Below are 20,752 nucleotides of genomic sequence, written 5' to 3'. Positions count from 1 at the left end.
GAGGGGCGACGGGGGGGAGCTCGGGAGCTGGGGGTCCGGGGCCGAGCCGCGGGGAGAGCGGGGCTCGGGCGGCGCGGCTGGGGGGCTGCCCGCGCCAGCACCTCGCTGCTCCCCGCCCAGCCCCACCGACCGAGCTGCCCGCTCGCCCTACCCCCTGCTAACCCGCCTGGTGTTTTGAACCCTCCCTCCAGCAAACCCCAACTCAATCCAAGAGAAATCAAACTCCCAGTACTGCCGTGTTACAGCCCGAGCTGCTGGGGGCTCGGGGCGCTCCCGCCCCGCAGGCTCTGCTGGTGCGAGGGAGCGGAGCTTCCCGACACAGGCGTCGGGAGAGGAGCCGAGCCCGGAGGTGCGGTGGCAGCGAGAGGGGTGGGGGGTGCTAGGGATTTAATTGGCAAGAGCCCTTCAGAAAATGAGACCTCTGGAGCGACAGCTCTAGTGATTTACTGGTGCCTGCTTGTAAAGCAGGTGCAGGAAATTAAATGATAATGTTATTTGAACGTGAATTTATTTTGCTGCTGTTGGGGAGGCTGGAAAAGTTAATGATGGTGTAGTTGCTGTCAGTATATGTGACTGACAGAATAGCACTGATGATGAATAAGGTGCCTTGTGAAAATAATTATAAAAATTGTATCTAAGGTATGTGATTACTTTTTCTTACAGAAAATGTGGTAAGAAAAATATTTGTCATTTTCTGTGTTCCATTAAATTCATGTGTATCTCTATGTTGCATCAGCTTAGAGGAAAAGCTCATACTGTTTTTTAGAGGATGAAAGATATGTTGTTGAAACCAGGCTGCATTTTTGTGAGATTTAAACTGTAAATACAGGCTGCTCTAGGCACTTGCATATTTTGCAAGGTACAGAAATACTATATTTTGGTTTCTTTTGCACTTCAACAATTGCATCTTGTCCTTGTTTGATTTGAAGACTACTTCAGCAGTCACTGGCTGTGTTGTGACACCAGTTTAGCTAAGGTATTTAAAATTGAGAACTTAGGAAAAAAATAAAAGAAAAATAGTAATTAGTAATGGAATTAGTATTTAGTGTTCTTACAGCTAATATCTCTACTTTAGTATTTCTGAGGTATTTCTTCTGAGTTTAATGCAGAACTAAAGGAGTGTATTTGTCATTTATTTCTAAATTTACGTAAGTCTCTGTAACTCATAACAGATAAATGATGCACTTTGTGTGTGACAAGAGACTTCCTCATTTCTTTACAGTTAAGAAATTCTTGTTTGTGGTTTTTGATGAGGTGACTGGAAAAGAATAAGAAAAGATTGTTCTGAATATGATTATTTTCTGTTTCAGATTTGTAGCTGATTGTTCACATGTGTCCAGGGGGAGATGAAGTACATTGGATCCTGCATAGCTTGGCTTTGTATGGCAGTCTTCCTCCTTCTTCCTGTTTCTTCTTCTGTGGCTGTCAGTGACCAGACAGGTACTCCCATTTTTCTTGCCAATTTCACACCAAAGTGAATATTGATTTGTATTGAATAAATTTGGACTAATAATGACAGTACATGGAAAATAAGCAGTATGAGCAGATAACAATACTTTTTTTTTTAAATAACTTTTTTTTTTAAAAAAGGCTAAAGTTGAAACAATTCCAAAGCATCCTTACTGTTTCCTCTGCTTGGAAGATTCATGTTTGTGAGCAGTTGAAGTTCATAGAAGTTTTGTTTTGTTTTTTTTCAACTTACTGCACAAAACAAGATTCTAAATCAGAACCTGCAAAAGTTTTGTGAACAAAATAATGTGACTTTATTAGAACAGATCTGTGATCACATTGACCTAAACAACCTAAGATCCATATTAATCTAAACCAAATGCCTAGACCATATACATTTCACACTTGCAGAGTCAAACAAAACGTTGTGCCTAAGAAGACAGGGGAAAGGAATATAATTATATTGTTTAGCTTAAGAGCTGTTAGCTTGTCTTCTGAAAAGCTTCTCATAGTTCTGTTTTCTTCTCTCTTTTATTGTCCATGTGTTACCTACCTCTCTCACTTAAACTCTACATTGACTCTCCAGGGAGATAAATTCTGTCTTAGAGGCTATCGAGTGTGCTTGTAGAATAAGGAATTGCAAGTTTTCTAGAATTACTCAGCCTCAGCACATACCTCAACTTTCTAGAATTTTCCTACAGTGATTAGCAAGGAGATAATGCTTGCTGTTATTTAAATAAGTATAAAAAGAGGATTTTTTCATTATATTTTATAGAAAATGAAACTTATTTTTAGTAATGCTCTTTTTCTGGAAACCTGATGAAAGATACTAGAAGCTCTACATATACAACAACTCTGAATCTCTGTAACACATTTTAAAGTTGGGCCCAAGAAACTTAAAAGTCAATTACTAGGATAATAATCCTTTTACTACTCCTGGAAACAATAAATAGCAATATTTAATAAATAGTTAAGTGTAATAAGTGGACTCTAACGTAAGAATAATGTGTTGTGAAGAATCTGAATTGAAGTCAAAGACTCTTTTGCCCTATTTTTAGGTCAACAAGGCTAAGTGCTCTACTGATGAATTATTCTTAACCCCTGTGAGAGAGTAAGCCTTCATCACAGCTGTGCAGTCATTATCTACAGCTGTCTGAAAAAAGCAAAATAAGTCATCTTCACTGTCATTGCTAGCTCATGGATTGTAGAAGGGAAGTTTTAAAAGTTCTAAGAGGGTGTGAATGCAGCAGATTCCCTAATAATATAAATGAATAAATGTAAGTTTGATAAATTTTAAACAACATGCCAGGAAGCATTGTCTACTTTTTTTTTTTTTCCCCTTAATGAAAAAAGTCTTAGTAAAAGGTGAACCAGTCATAGAAGATTATGGATACACTGAACTGCTAATAAACAGTGTATCTGAACTGTATATTGTGGTAGAGATTTGTGGCTAGTCAGCCAGCAGGGAAGTTACAGTTTTCCTTAGCCCAGTTGCCACAAATGGATCAAATACGTGTTAAATTGACCCACTGGGAGGAAGAGTAAAGATTGAACCTCTCCAGAGACTAAGTGACGGTGTGCAATTGGGAGAGGCTTCTGCAGTTTGAGGTGATACAGGCAGATGGTGAGGAATAACAAGTAGATATCTGCCAGTTTGAGCAGCTCTGCCAACAGCAGGGAATAGGCTCAGAGTGAAGCCTCAAGTTGATAACAGGAAAGAGACCCTTCTAGATACTGAAAGAATGGTAACTGTCCAAAAAAGAAATACAAATTTTAGATCAGAAAGCAGGAACTGAGAAAGAATGGACCCTGTGATAGTGCAGTGGTAAGAGATGCAGGTGTATTTACAAGCCTGTTGTTAAGCTGCCCCACTCAGCTGAACCAAGAACTCTGTTTAATTTGTCTCATTCTAGTTTGATAACTTGTATGCAGATGACCTGTTACAAATCAGAAATGTGCTTGCTTAAAAAAGAGATGAGTATTTAACAGTTTGTTTGGTTTGGTGTGTGTTGTCCCTCTCCCCCCCTTTCATTAACTGGTTCTTTCCTGGGCCTTTTTTCTCTTCCATGAACCAGTTCTGTTTGGATCAGCATCAGTCCTTCAGGATCTGCCTAGGCAATTCTTTTGGTTTTCTTCCTTCAACAACATATGCTTAGCATTTATTTCTCATTGTGCTAATATGAAAGCTCTCCCAAAAATGCTCATTTAGATAGGATCTTGGATTATTGCACTTAGATCCTGAAACTTCTCACCTGATCTGGGTCTAAAAGAATGGCCTTCAAATGCAGACAAAAGTGAAAATTTAAGTGTGCAAGGGAGAAAATACACTTGTATGCATGTGTATGTGGAGAGCTTTCTGAGCTGGCATTCTGAATATACTTTGGGACTTATTCATTGTGTTCATAGCGTAATAAATCATTACCAGTATTGGAAAAAAAAAATGTCAAAGGCTGACAGAGTGTGCTGGATCTTCTTAGGGCAGTCCTCCTTTGGCTCTGTATGTGCACCAGACTCACATCAAGTATTTATTTCAGTTCTTACTTGTATAGAAGTTTTGACGTGCTACTCATTCCTCAGAAGGAAGCACTCACTTCTAATGACAGAACATAGCAAATCTGAGGGAGAAGGTTCAGGAGTTCTCTGCAATCATGTTTTTGATCTGACTTCAATAATATTTTTTTCATGTGGTCAACTTACATTTTTTCCTTCTTGGGAACATTTGGGTTTGGAACGTGAACTTGAGCTCTTTCTGTAGTGACACATTAAGTTCTAATTTGGTCATTTCTGAATGCTTCATATTAAGAATATTAGTACTTCATCTCTTTCCCAGATCATTGCTGCTTATTCAGCTTTCTTTTACAGTTACTGTTTTTTAAAGTCACTTGCTAACCCATGAAAAATGTCATATAAACAAAGTCCTAGGGCTGTCAGTCATGGTGAATTTCCTTTGCCTTTTGACATGGAATGTGTTGTGAAAAGTAGTGGCTTTAGATCACAATTTTAGATAGGCAGTTTAAACCAAATACAGTGAGGGGTTTCAAGTATTTAGATCAGTTCAGCTCTTTGGTATTTATGTTTTAGTACAGCTTGATGCTTCTCAAAATCAAGATAATGGGTCTATAATAACTCTCATATACAATTTATTAATATTTTTAATTCTGAATATTTAAGATTGGATCCACAAGTTATTGTTAGCATTGCGGTGTTTAAGCAACCATGCCACCCTTGAATTCCTTGTCTTGTAGTTGAATACTGTCTTGAGCAGTGAATTAAGGAGCTTTAGGTACCTATAAAAATGTGATTCATGAAAGCCTGCATACTGTGGAAAGCCACCAGCTAGTAAGTAAGTAGTACATAACAGAGGCCTCAGCAAAAGAGAATGCTCTCAGCTTTACATGTTTTAGTAGTGTGAAGCCTGTAAACTACATCAGCCCGTTTTTAACTGAAACGTAGAGAAAGGAAAAAGTATCAGCTTCTGTGGCCGAGATACTCACCTGTGATATGAAGTCATGTTTTCACTACGTACTCTTCTTTACAGGAGAATCCAGTTCTCCAGGGTCTAGCATGAGCATCCTAGCACGTAAGCTCTGTTGCTATCTATTTCTTATTCCAGCCTGCCGCAACTGTCTTATTTTTAAACCATCTCAATAGTCACCAGACTTGGAGTTGATTTCTTTCCTATATCAACAAAATTGTAGATTCAGTCTCCTTCATTCCTCTTCCCACCCTTGTCTTAATGAACATGTATATGGTAATGTAATATGATCTGGCTTACTGAGTGAAAAACGAAAAAAAAAATTAATCACATCGGATTTTCTGGTACCTCTATACACGAGACTACAGGTATGTAGGAAATCTGAATTTGTGACTGTGTTTGAAAGCAGTCCGGCAGGGCCTGCTTTTCTTCAGTACAAATAACCTTGACTCATTGGAGGTAATTGCTGACACGTTGCACATGTCACACGCTCTGAAGAGGTTCCCTATGCTGATGTATTTATGAAGCCTGATCCAGTAAGAGCATGAGACAAATCCTAGCTAATACGTGTTTCTGCCTGAAGCTGGAGTCCGACATAGGATGTGGGTATATGTTAGGTGGGACTTTTCTGGTTGGCCTTGTTCATTTGGCCAGTCATGCTTACTGGTGGTCTTCCAACATGCATGTCGGTGATGTTAGATGACAACCAAAAACTTCACGTGAACATAAAGTTTAATTATAAAGTAGCAGATAGGTACTTGTGAAGTGAATCTAGTCATTACAAGTCATGCTTGATCTGGAGGAGCGAACAGCGCTTACTGAAAGCTACAGTTCCCAGTCAGGAAGTGCACACAACAGATATCTGTAAGAGTAAGACTGAAGCATGCACCAGAATCCTGTCTGTCCTCGTTTGCACGGAAAGGAAAACTGGGCATGGGGCCTAGATGGAAGCTGCAGTGTGCTTCAACAGGTGTCCTGATCGTTCCAGGAATTCAAAACATGTCATTGCTTGTTGCAGCATTTAAGTCTAGACGCTATGCCTTTATTTATTTATTTATTTATTTCCCATAGTGCTATTAGAAAACAAAAAAACCTCTTACTAGCATCTTGTTGAAGAGATAGAATATCAGTGATCTGTGATATAACTGCTTGTTTTTTGAAATAATTATGTTGCTTTTGTAGTAATAAGCTCCCGTGCAGAGCTCATTCATGGCTAAAGATTAAGGCCTGTGGTCTGTCCTATGGATAGGTGATGTCATTAATTTATAGATATGTTAACTTCAACTTTCACATCACCCATTTGACATAAATTGTGGACTTCAAACCAAACAGACCCAGTTTTATCACTTGCAGCACAATCAAGTGTATGAATATAAGCTGGTTCTTTTTCCTGCTTCCTTAGTTTTATAGTAATGTACTTTAACAGGGCGTGTGGGTGCATGGTTTCCATGCCTGAATTAGCAGTAAGGGTTTATTGTCTTCTTTTTCTTTGCTGAATTTCTTCATGTAGATCTAATTCAACTACCTGCAGGCTGAAAGGAAATGTAAAGATCTGACAGTGGTACTAAAAATTTTGGAAGAGGCTAACTTTTTTGACTGTAAAAACTGTAACTGTAAAAATAATTTTCATTGATCTATAGCAATGGAAGTTGACAGTCTTGGTATGGAGAAGTTTCTGTTTTAATCTTTAAGAGTTTTCCCCTAACTCAGGTAACATCGGGCTAAAGACGTGCATTAGCAACATGAGATAGAACAAAATTGATAGTAACCCTTTCAGTTCTTCCAGGGGTATGGAATACCTTCAAGTAAGTAACATGTATATGGCCTGTCTATGCTGTGACTGTTATGCCACTGATAAAAATAGGTCCAGAGTCCAGTCTGTGGCATGTGAAGAATCATTGCTATAATATGGATAACACAGAAATTAAGGCTCAAGACTTTATTTGGTCTTGTAAAAAAGTGGCTGGGGGAATAAGCTGAAACTCACTATTTTTTTGCTACTCATCCCTCATATAAGTTAATGCTGAAAAAAAACCAAACAAGCCCCAGTTGTTTCCCAGGTTCTCTAAAGATTACTACAGCAGTTCAAGGTAAAACCAGCAGTAAGTGATAAGCAGCAATAAGGCTGCTCTTTTAGTAAGTACTGTAAAGTAATTAAATAAAAAAAGGGGAATCTGCCCCATAGACTTCATGTGTATGTTAAAAAAACCTTGGTTAGAAAACATGTAGATTTAAGAAAAACAATTTGTTAACACAGCTTTAGCCATAGCAGGCTTCCTTTATGGCAACATACTTCTTACAGCTATACTTGTGTAAACCTACCATAACCACATTCCTTGTTCTAGAGTGGCTATAGATAAAAGTCTATTGTTTAGTAATCTCTATAAGTGATTAAAGCTTGACATTTGTAGGGCATCTAAGGTGGGCCTGTTTCTGTCCCATAGTTTGTGTGTGTATATCAAACAGTGTATTGAAATTGCTTTGTTAGTATGTGATTACAGTGAATGCTTTTCACACTACATAAACATCCCTGCAAACCAAAAATGATGAAAGATTTCATTTCAGTTTCTGAGACTTTAACATGAATATTCTGCACAGTTGTCTTTTCTGGGGAAAGGGTATTTACAGTGGGTGTTGCTCTTGTTTTTAATGCATATTTTTCATCTCATTTGTCATGAAACTTTATTTGTCTAGGTAAATGCATGTTTCTGTATATATATGATGGAAAGAGTACGTTCTCAAAGAGCTTTACAAATAAATTGAGTGATGTTACTTGTAGTTGCAGATTGCAACTTAGACATAAAGGGCATACAGCTTGGAAAAAAAAAAAAATAGTCTTCCACCAAGCCTGTGCTTTAAACAATTGACATATCTTTCATTAACTGGGTTGTCAGGAGGTGTCTTTATATCTGCATTAGATAACTTAGTTTCACTTTTCTGGCTATATCCAATTAGCAGTTCTTAATCCAGATCAAATACTGTAACATATTTAGTAGAATTTAAGACTTTTGAAGGATAATCTTTCTGCATTACTGGAGGATGAATGATGAATTTCACATGCTTTAAGATTACAAATATAGCTATTTGTCTAAATATAGATGAGTTCCAGGTAGGATGTTCCTCCTTATGTTTTTTGTTGAACTGACACTTGAGAAAACCCCTCAACTTCACTGTTCAGCAGCTTCACACATAATTTGGCCATCTTTTTACTTTTTAATCATGTCAGCTCACCATGGAGCTCTGTCCTTGATAAACACATGGACCAAATCCTGCACCTTCCATCTGATAGTTTTATTAGGGCTTAGTAGGGCTATTTGCAAATTCTGTTAAAGAAAGAGCCCTGTTGTTGACCCATGCACGAAAGTGACATTTCTCAATTTCTCTGTTACTTCTGAGCTTCCTCAAGTGTGTATTACTCTGGATGTGAAAGAAAAAAAAAAAAAAGAAAAAAAAAAAAGAAAAAAAAAAAAAGAGAAAGGACTAAAGGACTTAATGGAAGTAAGATACTACATATTTATCATACAGTGTTTGATCTTAGTGTTGTTCGATTTAACCTTAGAATTTACCATGTTCCAGATTTTAGAACATTCTGCTTGTTTACTTGAATGCTTTGGTATTAAGTATTTGGTATTAAGCAGCTCCTGTAAAGCTGCTTAATTTTTATTAATATTCATTAATGGTGGAAAAGATTTTTCCAATAATATAGCCAAAAATAAATTTTAAAAGCCACCTTAGAACAAATATTATTGCTTTATAAAGTATTCTAGATTGAAAGACGTTGGAAAGAATTTTCTATTTTTCCTCTGTTTGTATTGCTGTATAGTTCATGTAAGCTTTGATCATGAACAGCCAAATTAAAATGTGATAAAATTTGTGCAGTATGAAATATCATTGCTGTTATTTAAATTCTGTGATTTGCTTTATTGCTGCATTTCATATCCTGAAGAAACAAATAAATATTCCTGTTAATATTACTATTACTGTCCCTGTCATGGTGGCTTGTTCTGATTCAGTTTTGTTTGATGAAGTTTTATGATAGATATTAAATTCTATTCTCTTGAAGGTGCCGTTTGTCCTTTAATGAAAACAGTTGTCCATCACCACAAGCAAATTGACAGAGACAGTCTTGGTGTTTCAGGTAAATGACTGCTTTAATATGGATATCTAAATTAATTGGCTGGTAGTGGACTTAATCATATTCTGATTGCAGCTGGCTTTAAGACTGAAAGGACAGTGCAGAATGCCACCCCTATGCTCCAGATGCTGTTCTTATTAGGAAGATGATGTTAAAATCAGAATGTGTGTTGTTCTTGGAAAAGTATTGGTTCAAGTTCTTCAGCCATGCTCGTTTCTGTTGTTTTTCCCAAACATCCTTCGTTCTTATCAGTTCAGATGATAAAAGGAAATAACAAATGCATTTTTCAGATTGTAAAGTCATCTGCTGAGTGAGTTTTTCACTGATCGTTTCCCTGTCAGCAAAATGAATCTTGGAAGTTTCTTTGACTTAAAGTGCTGGTTTTCAAAATACCTTGTATGTCTGTACTCTAGAAAGTCACCAAGCATGCTAGAAGTCAGTATTTACCTCCCTTTGTAAAATGCCATTAAATAAACTTAATTATTGTATCATATTTCACAGGGTTTGATCTGGCAGAAAGATTTTCTTTGAGGCAATCATCTTGTGGAGGGGAAAAAATCTGTTTTAAACTGGGAAGTGCACCTCTGGTCAGAGACACGAAGTAAGTAAGATATTATTTTCATCCTAAATCTTTAAAAGATGGAGCTCAGACCAAATGCTACTAATGAACTGAAACACTGAGCAGAGTTTCCAAAGACAGCCACAGAAAGCCAAATATGAATGTTTTCAGGCATTTTCATCTATAACATTTTGTTGTTTTTTTTCCATTAAGTATTTTGATTCAGGTGGTTTTTTTTAATTCTGGAATCTGGACAGATTTAGGTAGAAAGTTAACTGTGACTATATTTTTCCCAAATCATTATTCTAATACTGAGAACTCTACTGGGGATATATACACACATATATATATATAAATATTTCTAAAACAAAGGAAACAAAGCTTTCATAGTATGACAAGAAGTGTTGTACTAATCTTCCTTCAGCAAAACTGGTTCTCCTGTGTCTTGTTACTGCTGGCAGGATTAAAAAGAGAGACAGATTCAGCATTTCCTTAAGCACTATATTTTCATGATGTTTGTGGGTTTTTTTTCCAGTGTAATTTGCATCTTGCTGTTCAGCAGCAACAGAATGATGTGTATTCAGCATAGAGGTGAAATTAGGCATCATCCTATTCTGACACAGAGTAGGAGGAAAGGCAGAGATGGCATGAAAAATCAGAAGGAAGGTGAAAGAGACTGAGGCACAATGGGATTGGATATATTGAAGTTTGCATGGGGACAAGGAAGTGGGAAGACACAGTCAGGAATGTAGTTTCAAGTTCCCCATGCTCAGGAGAGAGAGAGAATCATCTCAGGGCTTCTTGGTTTAGATGTTCTCAGAGTCATGGGACTGTGTTTTCTGTACATCACGTTCCTGTGATGACAAGGGAAGCAACTGTATTCCCATGTCTTCAGGTTGAGTATTTTCTGTTGCAAGAGGTCTGCAAGGGCCTTCAGATTTGCCCTTTGGTCCTGGGCAGGGCAAAGAGGGGCTGTGGGTAGTGTGAGGCCAGGAGAGATGGAGAAGAGAGGTGTTGGAGGCACCCAGGCAGTAAACGAAGTGATCTGTAAGGAGAGGAGAATGGTTAAAGAATGAGGACCTAAATATTCTGTATTACCAGATAGAATTTAAGTGTTTCTGAGGTATAATACAGCAAATGCTAAAGTTTTAGGCTTGTGTAATTCTGCAAAGTTAAAGAAAGTAATAACTCTTGGTTTGAAATACCTTGAACATTTGCTATTGAAGGAATAATTACTAGAAAAATTACTTGACGCAGAGAGGGCTCTTTTTATTACAGCCTTCCCTCTGGTATCATGATTGTCATTAGAAGAGGAATACGTAAATTTAGGTACCAGCCATACATATCTTTAGTAAAAATATTTTCAGAGTTTGACAGAAAGTTGCTTGTTGTTTTTTTAAAAAAAAAAATTACTGGGTTTACAGATTTTTCTTTTTTTTTTTTTTTTCAATGGATGGGATTATGAGGGACATGTGAGATTATAGAAGAGTAGTGCAATAACAAAAAATGGGGGGGGGGGGAAATTTTCCTTTGGAATAAGAAGCTAGGTAGTGCTTTGCATGCAGTGAAATGCATATTACAAACTTACTTAATTTATTCTGGAAATGTAAGAAAATTAATGGCAAAATGGAGTGGAGGAACTAGAAATTGGAAAGAGGTGAATTATTTGAAATTCATGTTACTTGGAGGGAAAATTAATGATTCAAAAAGGTTGATTTCTAAGAATTTGGTAGTTTTGAAAGGAGTCTGACAGGTGAGTATGAGGTTGAAAAATTTCAAGCTTTTTTCCTAGCTTTTATTATTAGGCCTGAATACTAATGTCTGTGCTTTATTTTCTCCTTTTACAAGCAGCTTATTAGTGAAGGCAGTGAAAATGGCAAATTCATGTCGTGTCTGATAGCTGTGGCTTACCAAAGCCTTAACTCTTAGTGGTTAAAAGGAAAATAGAAACACAGAACACTTTTTAAAAAAATTATTTTACTTCTTTCTGCAGTGGCAGAGAAACCTGACAGATTTTTTTTCTCCATCTTTTATCTGTTCAGAGTTTTGGAGGGAGGATGATTCTGAGACTAAAATTCCTATTTTTTTTTTTTCTTCATTTTCAGCTTAACTTAGGTAGGGAATAAAGAATTTTAGGAAAGGATAAACCCAGAAGGCAAGTGGTTTGGCTTAAATGGTCTCTTGCTTTGCACGTTCCTCTCCCTTGCCGTTGTTTTCTGTGTATCCTCGTTAAAGTAAAGAGAAAAATCTTTCCAGTTGCCCCGAAAAATAAGCATTATCTAATGGATGAAAACTTTAGCTGGATGAAGCAATTGAGATTACTTTTTACATTAGAGTTTTAATATATTAGTAAAGTTAGACTAAAAATTAATATTATGTCATTGATGTTAACGTACAAGACAAACTTTTTTGTCAAATTGCTGTGGAAGATAAATAGTACCTCATACTATCTCCCTAAACAAAAGAAGGGTTAAAAGTATTTTCAAGAACATTCAAGCACGGCAGATTTTTCATTAAAACCTATTTGTTCATGGCAGTAGCCTTGCTCCTGCTTTTTTAACCTTCTTGTCAGAGAAATGCATGTCATAATTAAACAAAAAAAAAAAGTTTAGTCAATATGTTGAATATATAATAGCTTTCTGGTTTTGAGATAACACTTCAGACAAGATTTTTTAAAAAGTTATTTGTTTGAAGTACTTCTGATAGTGTTCTGAACTTCTGAGTTGTTTTTTGAAAATAAGGGCAGAGGGCAGTCAGGAGCATAAAGTCAAGTTTTGACATGGTAGGGTTTCAATGAAGCATGGTCAGGAACTCAGATCTCTGTCATCATAACCTTATAATATAGTTTATCTCAGTTATCCATGTATGATATCTTGTAACATTATTTAAATCTCCTTCTCTTACATTATGTCAGATTGTGTGGTTCCAGACCTTTTGCACTGTGAGATGCACAGAGGTTTTTAGGATCATTCTGCCTCAGAAATGTTAGTAGACGTGGTGTGCAAGAAGCAGCAGAACAGTGTTTGTTATCCATCCTGCAGGAAACTTGGAGTATCTGATTAAGCTGACTAGCAAGTATCAAGTAACTTGGCACATCTCCTCATGCATTTCATTCATTTGGTCGTAGTGTGGGTAATAGAAAGCTATGCTGTGCCATTTTTCTTGCGTGATGCCATTTTGGTTTCTTTCAATGGACCTGGAGTAGTGTTGCACCTATTTATATGTTGTAAATAATTTACAATGCAGTGTCAGGTTTGGAAATCGATTAGATCTATTTATGTTGGATTTTAGTTATGTGTCTATCTCTTTTTGTGAGGGAGTTTTGTACATATTTTGTCTTGTGATAGGAGATGGATAGCTTTTCTTATGCTCCATGTAAATTACTTACAAATATTAATTTAGTTCTAATAATATCATCAGGATTAAGCAGTGATTTTTAATTTAAAATATGGCAAATTGCTCATTACAACTTTTATATGGTCAATAATAGAAATTATTCCTGAGTAAAGTAGAGCCATTGAATCCTAAGGAAATTCACAGTATAATACTGTTATGCACACAATTTAATTATATAGTCATAATAATAGTAATTGTGTAATGTGTTAATTTTATTTCAATAAATACATTATGGAGTCACACTTTAACACATACTTCCTATGCAGTGTATTCCAGTTTGGCATAGAGCTTGCTGACAAAAGCAGCATATGGCTCTGCACTGATAGCAACTCTTCTACATCTGGCAGCACTGTTCAGAACTTCTGGACATGAGACTAATCTTTAGTTGCCTTAGAGCAAATAGCAGTATGCTGAAATAATTTCACTGTCCATCTCTAAAGATGCCTCAATGTCAGTTGTTTCTCATTCTCACTTTTCTGGCTTGCTGGATGGCTGCTTTTCTTCTCCGTTGAAAGTGACAATAAAGGAAATTCTAAGTTGATGTCTGCTGAATTTCAGAATATTTTGAAATGGATGTTTGTGATTATCAAATCTGAATGGCACTGTCATGGCTTTCTTATTCTGCAGTTTGTTTGGCTTGACAAACCTTATTAATTTACTGAATAGATTATCATAACTGGTTGTTAAATGATCTCACAGTTACATCAGTTGGAATTACTCTCACGACTTTTTTAGGAGTTCTTCCCCTTTCCATGATAAAGATACTGCAAAAGAGCTTGGATTTTGACTGTATTTGGACTACTGAGCTCCATCTGCAATGCTGTCACACACTACTGCCAGAGAGCTGTGGCTGTGGCTTGGGCCATATTTCAGAGAAAGTGTTTCACCTCCTTGTGATGTCTAGTTACTGGATGCAGAAATACTGTTCCCACTTCTGTTGGTATATTCCAAGCTTGAGGATTCTTTCTGCTGAGAACAGAAACTGATAATTAAAGAATACTTCTGTGGGGGTTTGTTTGTTTTTAATGCTAAACTTTTTAATAGTAAAAAATGCATAAGGAATTGCATTTCTGAGAGCACAGCTGGCATCAAGGAAGGCAGTTTCTGTGCTCAGCCTTTTTATAGCTAGCACTTTGCCCTCCAAAGAGTGATCTTTGCAACCGTTTACTTTACTGTATGTTCTCTGGTTGTATCTGCTGAGACTTCTTTCTTCATCGAAATAATAGATACCAGGATTCTTGCATATGACTTCAGCTGTCAGTGGATGTCCACATGTGCATGACTTCTATAAGCTTTGCACGTGGCATGTGTTTTGGGCAGCAGAGCCAGGTTCAGCAGTCTTCTTGAAAAATACTATTGAGATATGTATCAAGAAGTCATATACCTATTTCTTAAATAAAATGCAGAATGGATAAATATGAACTTCACCAGTTTCCCAAAGATTTAATAAAAAAAATTTTAAACACCTGCTGAAAATGGCAATGAGGTGTCACTCCTCTTTGGTGGCAGTAGTTAGAGTTACACTAACCAGCTTTTATCTGTGCTTACACAAAGTCCTGCTAGCCTTTGGTCTATTAAAATATTAGTTATGTAATAAACCACCTCTCCCTTCCTACATTGCGTATTTATTTGAGGTCATTTGAGCTGTTGGAGCCAACAGCGCTAAGACTGAAATGTCTGGTATTTTGGTTACAGGGTATTTTCAAGAAAAGGGCCTTGTCTCTGGAATTTGCTTCCTGAGTGTGGGAGCCTGAGTTTAGTACAAATCCTGATGCTTTCTTCAGGTCTTTTAAAGTAGTGGATCAGAAGCTGCAGTGATACAGTCTTCCTTTTTCTGATCCTTGTTGAAAGGTAATGGAATTGTGTAGTCGTTGTTTATTTCCAGACACTTGAAAATTTACTGCATTGTATAAATAAAAAAATGAGGATAATGCAGAAAATACTGTTAAAAGAACAAACTGGACCTATACCTACCATGTAAATATACATTATTTAATTTCGTAACTAAGAAGAAAACCAGGGCCTCTTACAATGAAAAATGATAGGATAGTGTTTCTTTTAAAGAATGAAAACATTTTAATGTCTTCTTCTGCATATTTGGTCTTGTTTCTACCTCACAATTTACAAGAAATACACCAAGATCTTTTTCTAAAATTTTAAATTAAGACATTAATTTTAATTGCTATATTGAGCTTGAATTATCCTATAGGTTAACATACAGTTGACTATGCAGGAAGAATGTGAAAGCAAAAGTAATACATTTAGGTGGCAGAGAGGAAGAGTATATATAAAACTGTATAGTACTTACATTGTAAGCCAACTGTGGGAGAGCAGAAAAAGCGTTTTAATTATGCCATTGACTGTAGCAAATCAGAATTCTTTAATCTCTGGTGTGTTCCCCAGACAGCAGAGCACGTGTGGCATCATCACACTAGCTGAACTGGTAAGACAATATTGGATGACGCAGACTGTTTCTTTTCCTTTTTCACCAGCAGTGTTGCTGTTGTCGTTGAGCACTCGTGGAAGCAGAGAAGGAGCTTCTGGGAGATGTGTGTTTTAAGGACACCTGCAGGGAGTGCTGGACTAGATGGTCCCTTCCAAGCCCATACATTCTATGGTTCTTCTGTGGTTCTAGAACAGTGGTCCACAACGAGTGTGTTGTAGGAGACCAGCAGTGTTTGTGTGGACACTCCGTGTGCCTCACTTTTCAGAGCAAAATTTCAGACAGGCAATAAGCAAATCACAGAACTGGGTGAAGAGATAGTAAAGACAGTTTACTTTCCTTACTTAAAAAGCTCTCCTTAATTTGAAAAGATTGTTTTTCAGTTCAGAGTAATGTTCTTTCTCCTGCTGCCATTGTTTAAAGGATAAATCTGTCCTGCCAAGATTATTATTTGGAAGAAAATAAGATCAGGAGTTAACTTTCACAGCACTTCTCTCCAGCTTTCAGCCTCATCTTGCTTCTTTCACATTGGCATCAGCCTCTCCAGTCAGCAAGGCTGGCAGCTGATCCCTGTAGGTTTGTGATCTCCAGCAATCACAGCAGGGAAGGAGCAAGAACATGCTTCTGGAGCAGGGAGCAACCTGCTGTTAGGTTAGGCAAACCCTGAAATTGCACCTCAGTTTAATGGTTTAACCAGCCTTGTGGAAAACAGTTCTGTTGTTCTGATTAAAACAATAGCATCAGCAGTAGCCAGTCAATTTCACTTTTGCTATATACACCTATATAGAATTCCTTTATCTTTTCATCTGAGCATCACCAAAACAATTTTTCCATTTTCTTATTGGATAAGATAGCAAAACTTAGAACATACACCATCACAGATGGTGCAATTGCTAGACAAATTTATTGTGTTATTAGATTTTTAAATTCAGCACAAGTGATTTACCTGGATGCTTTCCTATGGCCCTTTTTAAAAAAAACAGGGCACAGATTCTACAATAGGTTGTTCAATTTACTGGTATGTTAGCTAAAGAGAGCTTTAAGTGATGTTGGACTGTGGGGAATTTTCACAAGGCTTGTCACGTCTTTTACTCCATGCCAAACATGCTGACTTTTAAAATCTTTGTAATGTTGTCTTGGTTTTTCTTGGCTGTCTTTTCTGAAGGGAAAAGTTTCCCAAAAGTGAGTACAATATAGTACCATAAATCAACAAGGAGGCTGCAAATGTAAGTCTGTAACAAAACCCGTGTTTGATAAGAACACTAATCAGAATAGTCTTAGAACAAAAATAGAATTGCAAAATTATACAGATTAACTTTCTAAGAAATCCAAAGTAAATATGGGTACATACAGCAAATGCTGTATGCAGCCACACAGAATTCAATTAAGTGTACTGGATATAATGCATGCAGCTGGGGAAGAACTGTAGCCCCATATGTGATAGTATAAAATTAGGGATTGAAAGATCTTTTATCAGTTTTAATGACTGGGCTGGGAGTACTCAAGTATCTTTGTAAAATGCATATACTTTTTCAAACTGAAATGGTGGTCCCATGTGCTTCAGAAGTCATTTGTCATCAGAATGAAAAAAAAAACCAAAACACAACAAAAAAACCCACAACCAAAACCAACAACAAATAAATAACTGTAATCATTGAGTGTTGGTTTTTTTTTCCTGGCTTTTTATGATTTAATATTTTGTGAAATGTACTGTGCATTAGCTATGCTGTCAGGCATTCCTTCTCTTATCTTTTTGTAGGTACAGCTTTAGTTGTTTGTGCCAATACATCTGTGTCTACACTGAGGCTTTCTTATTTAAAGCTGTCATAGAGATATCACTCTCTTCCCCGACCTAGTTTTTAGTTTTTCTATCTAAAAATAGTCCATGGGCTCTCTTACATTGAAACAGCCTGGTGCTTTTTTCATTACACTGATTTTCATTTATTTTCAGCTACTTGTGAAAGATTTTCAGCCTCTAGCAATGTTAATGTTGAAGACCTTGATAAACATAATTTTATCTCTTTTACTCAGTTTTCTCTGTGAACTCTACTGAAAATTTATTAAGAAATGTGTCTGTGTTCATAATCTGTGGTGAGCAATGCTGATTACTCAAATACTGTTAAATATGTATCTCATATATAAGCAGTGGCTATTTTATGGCTAAGGAATGTGAGGTTTGCTTTAGACCACTCCTGAGGAGTAACAACACAGCATGATCAGCGTGCTGTGACTCCACACACCTTCTTTTTTTACCTTGCTAGATCTGTCTCTGAGCAGTTCAGAATGCTGTGTGACTGCCAGTTTAATCTATAAAACGAAACAAAAAATATATTAGTATTCACCAGGATTCCATGCAATAACAGGAACTCTGCCCAGACCTGGGGGAAGTGCACTTCCAGATCCAGTTCTTTAGCTCAGGACCTTCCTTGCTGAATGTGCTTACTTATAAGTACAGCACATGCAATTGCAGCATAAAATTATTGCTGTTGCTCAGGATTGACATCCAGCAGCTGACTTGTACAGGATTCGTGGGTAATGCTCACTCAGTTTTTAGGTAAAGATGTAATTTGGAAACAAAGTATTTGGGGAGGGGAGACTTCTAGTGCAGTAGGTTGCTGTGTTTTTTTTCTAAAAATATCTCCTGTGATGTTAAGTCACTGAGAACTGACAATGTTTAACATAGGATATTTCTTATATGAACTATGGACAATATGTGATAAAGACAGTAACTCCTAAGAATAATCATACAGACAGAGACATTGGAAGACAATGTACCACAACAGGACCAAACATAGAACGTAAGTTGCAGCAGTAGTTCAGCAAATGATGATTTGAATGTCCGAATGAAACATGTCAGAAATGCCATCAGAGGTTTGTGTTTACTCAAAAAGAAACATAGACTTTGAAACAATTTCTTTATTTTTTTAGATTACTTTCCTTTTTTCAGGACTTCCTTTAAATTTAGGAAGTGATAAATGATTGTATTACTGTTAGTATGTGGAGACAGATATGCTATGCTACCAGGAAATTACATAAACTTAAGATTGGTTTGTTGTGGAAGTGTTGGGAGCACTGAAAAAACACTTCGTGATTCAAGAATAGCTGATATGATTTCATTGAAAGGAAAGTCATGACTCATTAATTGGTTAGAGTTCTTGGAAGATTGAAGAGTCGTAACACAGCCTTGCTTCATTGCTCTTAAGGACCAGTTAGCACTACTACTATGAATCCATATTATGCCCAAGATTACATTTTTTACAGCATTCTAAAATTTGTTATCACAAGTAAATGTAATCTCTTTAAACAGTTTACAATGGATTGATTCTGTTCTCACACACAAGTAAAAGTGTTCTCCTATCTAACTGGCTCTAGGTGGTCCTGCCTGAGCAGGGAGAGTTGGACCAGATGATCTCCTGAAGTCCCTTTCAACCTCAGTCATTCTGTGATTCTGAGATATTATAGACTACACTGTTAATGGATTTTCTTATTTAAGAATATAGATTCCCATAATATGGGTACTTAATGGTATAGACAACCAAGTAATTTATTGTATAAGAGTGAATTCATCAAAATGCTGATTTTGTCAGAGGACAGTGAGGGGAAAAAAGGATTTACTTTTTAAAACTTCCAAATTATTCCTTGTTTCTCCTTGCATGCTTAAATGTTACCATTTTATACAATGCAAAATATTCTTTAATATCATAAACCTTCCACACTTCATCTACTAGCTTGAGGTTTGCAGTAGGTAATATGGTGCTCTTGGATTTTTCATTACCAGTTCAGATTTCAATCTCAGCCTTACTGTTGAAAAATGAAATACTTTTTCAATCTAGTTCTGTTACTTTTGCATAGAAGTAACACAGATTTTTCAACCTCAAATTAAGTTATAGTTGATGCCTTCTTTTCATGCTAAGGTTTTGTACTGCATTTATACTCTCTGGAGCATTTGCTGGTTTGAGTAAAGTTTGTAAATAATCAACATATCAAGCTTCCATGTTTGGAAATAAGGCATTTGGCCAGCTTCCTCAGCCTGAGGACTCCCAATAATGTCCAGTGTTCTTTCACTGGGTTTGGTGGGTTCTTTAGGTGTGAAGCTTGGGAAAAATCTAAATAAAATGTTCATTGACTTATCCAAAGTTACCACTGCTGGAAGTCTCCTTTCAACACCTCTGTCTTGGGCCTAACGCAAGACCCTCATGTCTCTTTACATGCTTTCTTTTTTTTTGCCCATTTGCCTGCTGCATCAGATAGTAGCAGGGTTAGCCAGTTGAAGGTCCTTGGCCCATCCTGTTAAACATAGTTATGACTCAGCAGATAGCGATGGAATGTTCATTTTTTTTGAGCTTAATATATTTTAACCACATTTGTACCATAATTTACAAAAAAAATCTTGTTACAGAAAGTGTGAGAGATGCTAGCTAAGCTCAATGTACTCTTTTCTTTTTTTAACTTGACTTTAATTAGAAAACTCATTTCTAAATCCTGAGACTTCAGAGAAGTGATAATCTCCAGTTTCTGAAAATGCTATTAAGTCTATGTGATGCAATTTTTTAAAATGATTTATTTTCCATGTTCATTCAGTTAGAATCCATGAATGTTAGCAGTTTTTACAAACTATAAAAGAGCACATTATTTATCTAATTATCCTTCAAATTTTAAGCAGAGCATCAGGCTTAAATATTCATATACTAGTCATGCTGTGTGTAGGGGGTGTTAAAGCAAAAGCATGTTCTGTCTTTGTAGCTTTACTCTTGCAGCTGGCAGAACTGCTTATTTAAGGTCAGACCCTGATATCATTAACCTTCTTTCCTACTCCAGTCTCTTCTGTTAGTAACAGAATCTTCACCATTTTATACCTTCTTTTTTTGATGGAGATCAGCTGGATCCAAGATGAGTAGATATATCCATCTATAACAGTGTTGTAGGCTCTAGTACCTCTGGTGTTGCCTGTACTTTTTATTTTTTTCAACCACTTCTTAGCATGGCCTGCATGTGACTTCAGCCTAGAGTGACTTTGTTTGTAGGCAGTCCTGCATGCTGAGGAGCAGGAAGCTAGTTATCCAGGCAATTATTTGAGGACGTTAGGAAAAAAGCATCCCTTATTTTGGTTCAGCTGCGTGCCATACAGCAGCCCTTCTAGCTCTCCCTTTCCATTGCCAGTCATGATATTATGTTCACTAGGGCCACTCAGCATTTTCCTAAGGATGCTGGCCTGTGAGATGATTTGCCTTTTACCATCAGCCAAGGCTCTCTAGAACCTGGCAGAATGAACCAGGGAAGGAAGGGAGGAGCCTG

At 36.8% G+C, this 20,752-nt stretch overlaps 1 protein-coding gene across 3 annotated transcripts in view; it reads left to right on the top strand.

Annotated features, from left to right (window-relative positions):
• Positions 1 to 1,306: 1,306 nt before the first annotated feature.
• The window catches only part of COL19A1 (collagen type XIX alpha 1 chain), a 182,040-nt gene continuing 162,594 nt past the window's right edge, over positions 1,307 to 20,752 (top strand). For 2 of the 3 annotated variants that reach the window (XM_051615562.1, XM_051615563.1), the window contains exons 1-3: positions 1,324 to 1,440; positions 8,988 to 9,062; positions 9,561 to 9,660. In XM_051615562.1, coding sequence (XP_051471522.1) covers positions 1,347 to 1,440; positions 8,988 to 9,062; positions 9,561 to 9,660 — 269 coding nt within the window. In that variant the 5' untranslated portion in view covers positions 1,324 to 1,346. Of the gene's footprint in view, positions 1,441 to 8,987; positions 9,063 to 9,560; positions 9,661 to 20,752 lie in introns of all 3 variants that reach the window. The other variant, XM_051615561.1, reaches the window with a different exon arrangement.

Source organism: Apus apus, chromosome 3 (genome assembly GCF_020740795.1).
Source record: "Apus apus isolate bApuApu2 chromosome 3, bApuApu2.pri.cur, whole genome shotgun sequence".
Lineage (NCBI taxonomy): Eukaryota > Metazoa > Chordata > Aves > Apodiformes > Apodidae > Apus > Apus apus.
Note: the sequence above shows the minus strand (reverse complement) of the source record. Positions and strands in the feature narration are given on the sequence as shown.